Source organism: Emiliania huxleyi (genome assembly GCF_000372725.1).
Source record: "Emiliania huxleyi CCMP1516 chromosome Unknown EMIHUscaffold_1549, whole genome shotgun sequence".
NCBI lineage: Eukaryota > Haptophyta > Isochrysidales > Noelaerhabdaceae > Emiliania > Emiliania huxleyi.
The window spans coordinates 5,141-7,698 of NW_005201037.1; the positions used below are offsets into that span (position 1 = coordinate 5,141).

The 2,558-nt window shown below is 61.4% G+C and overlaps 1 protein-coding gene across 1 annotated transcript in view; it reads right to left on the bottom strand.

The window, feature by feature from the left end:
- Positions 1 to 592, bottom strand: part of EMIHUDRAFT_122853 (hypothetical protein) — a gene marked incomplete at both ends in the record, with an annotated part of 2,856 nt that extends 2,264 nt beyond the window's left edge. Inside the window, 2 exons of the mRNA XM_005786090.1 lie at positions 60 to 308; positions 377 to 592. Coding sequence (XP_005786147.1) covers positions 60 to 308; positions 377 to 592 — 465 coding nt within the window. The remainder of the gene's footprint in view (positions 1 to 59; positions 309 to 376) is intronic.
- Positions 593 to 2,558: the final 1,966 nt, after the last annotated feature.

Sequence of the window (2,558 nt, forward strand, 5' to 3'; positions counted from 1 at the left end):
GGGTGCGGGGCCGAGCGCGGCGCGGCACGTGCAGCGATACGGGCGCGGGGTCGCGCAACCTTGGTCTGGCTCTGGTCGAGCAGCATGGCGCCGCAGGTCGGGATCTGGATCTTGTACTGCCGGAACTTTTCGTACAGCTCGCTGGTCCGCGCCGCGAAGGGCTTGAGGAGCTCACACATCTCGAAGAGCTTCTGCGCAAACTGGAGGAGGGTGAAGCACGGGAAGGAGTGCGGCCAGATCTCGCGGTACTCGTCGTCGTAGAACCAGAAGGCGGCCTCCACCTGGAAGAGAAGCCGCTCAAACGACTCCTGTGCGCGCGCATCAAGGCGTCACGTTGGCACGCGACCCAGAGCCCGTGGCTGCGCGCGCGCTTCACCTGCTCCTCTGCGGGACAATTGACAACGAATCGCATCGCGAGGTCGTCCATGACCATCTGGAGCGCTGGCGGCGGGCCGTGGTCGTCGCCGCCGCTCTCAAAGAATGCGGCCGCCTCGACTTCGCTCCACGATGCCATCTTGGCGAAATCGATGGGAACTGCGTCGGCGCCTGCATCGGCTCTGATTTGCTCCAGCTGCGAGCGTGAGAGCGTCATCGCCCCGGGCACGAACGCCGCTCACCCTCGGACGGCGTTTTTAGACTTTACGACTTGCTAAACAAAAGAATTTGCGGCCGCAAAACTGGGCACGGGACTGGCGCGCACTGGCACTAACACAGGTACAAAAGAAAACCCGTGCGTTCCCTAACATCGAAGGCTAAGCTCAAAGAAAAAAGCCGCGGGTGCTGTCACACGACCGCGAGGTGGCATGAAGGTTGCAGCGAGAATCGGCGAGGGAGGGACTGCGAAGAGAGATAGAAATCCTCCTCCGGGAATTGTACCTAAGAGCTACATACACTGAGAGGGAGGCAGACGCCCAAGGGTTAGGGTGGGCGACGGCTAGCACCACAACCCTCCTCTCCTTAAAATCCCCGTGGCCTGGCTGTTTTCTTTCTTTCTGTCACATATCTCATGTGCGAAATTATGATTTCTACTCGTGACGGGTATCGACTGCTCTGCAGGGAGACCGCATACTATCCGGCATTCGGCCTTCATTATTGCCGTCATTGCTCCACTTGCGCTTGTCGCCTTGTGCCACTCCGCTCACGCACACAAATACACAAAAGACTGTGATATCCTGTGACCTGAAAGCGAATTACCCAAAACGCGATCATTCAGCCATCCCCTCGCGGAGAGACATTCAGACCGCGTGCGTCGCAGGCCGGCGAGAGTGGCGCTGCGGACCCCCAGCTTTGCCTCGCGGTACGACATGTTGTGGCGCGGCGTCGGCCCAAAGTGTGCTCCCTGGATGGGGTGCCTGATGTGCTCGGCTGCCGGCACGTAGTCGCGACACCCTTGCCAATGGTCGCGCATCCCCACTTTGGGAGGGCAGTGGTCCTGTACAGCAGCGCCGGCGCGGGGTGGGCTACCGACGTGTTGGTGTGTGACAGGATGGGCTGCAACACATCGGCGCGGGAGAGTGGTACGTTCCCGTCACACAACGCCAGGGGGAGGTGTGCGCACCCACGCAATCGTCTTGCCGTTTCCCTGCTGCTCTCGCGCAGCAGCGCCACCTTTGCCAAGAGGTCGCAATAGGAGGGACGGCCTATCGCCATCCAAACCTCATCGAAGTTGCCGCACTGACCGCGCCGTCGGAGCAGGCTGCCGTTGCGAAGGTTGGCGCCTGGCATGCCGGGGAAGTGTCCGCCGAGCGGTGCGTCGAATGCTCCCTCCCGGCGGGCTTCGCTGAGGAACAGGCGCGTTGCACGCGCGAGCGCGCGCGCGGGACGGTGACGGGGAAGAAGGTCACAGTCGAGCCCCTTCGTGAAGGGCATGCGCACGCAGGACGACGCATTCGTGCGCATGCGCCGCCGTGGGACATTCGTGCGTATGCGCCTTTGCGCCGCCGCCTCGTCGTCGCAGTGACGCGCGTCTCCGAAAACAAGGGAAGGGACAGAGGGCGGCCGGGCTCGAGAGGGCGGGGAGATGCGCAGGCGCAGAAGGCAGACAGAGGCACTTCGCATGACAAAGGAGGAGGCGCTCGCCAACGCCGCCCCATATACCTTTTCCGGGTCGACCGGTCCGCCACTTCTTTGGCGAGGAAAAGTATTAGGTGCTCGGCAAGTGCCTATAGCCTAAGACTGCTGGACACGGGAGAAGTTCAAGTCGGGACACTTCTCACTTGGTTGTCGGGACCCTGGTCCGAGTCCTGTGGATCTGGCGCGCACACTTGGCACACTCCTCTGCATGTACATGTATCTCAGGTACAGCGCTACAGAGGCGCCCTGACAGGCTCGCAGTAGAGGTGTCCGTTTTTATTTATTTATTTATATCGCGCACGAGACACTGGGCACGCACGGGACTGCGCGTGGCGCGCGCGGACCGCGGTCTCCCGCGGTGCGCGGAAAACACAAGAGAAAACGAGTGCGCTTTTTCACCTTTAGGTCTCTTAGCTCGACGACGCTACCAGACAGACGTGCATGCATACGTAAGACTGTGTGGAACCCCCCCTCCCGAAACAATC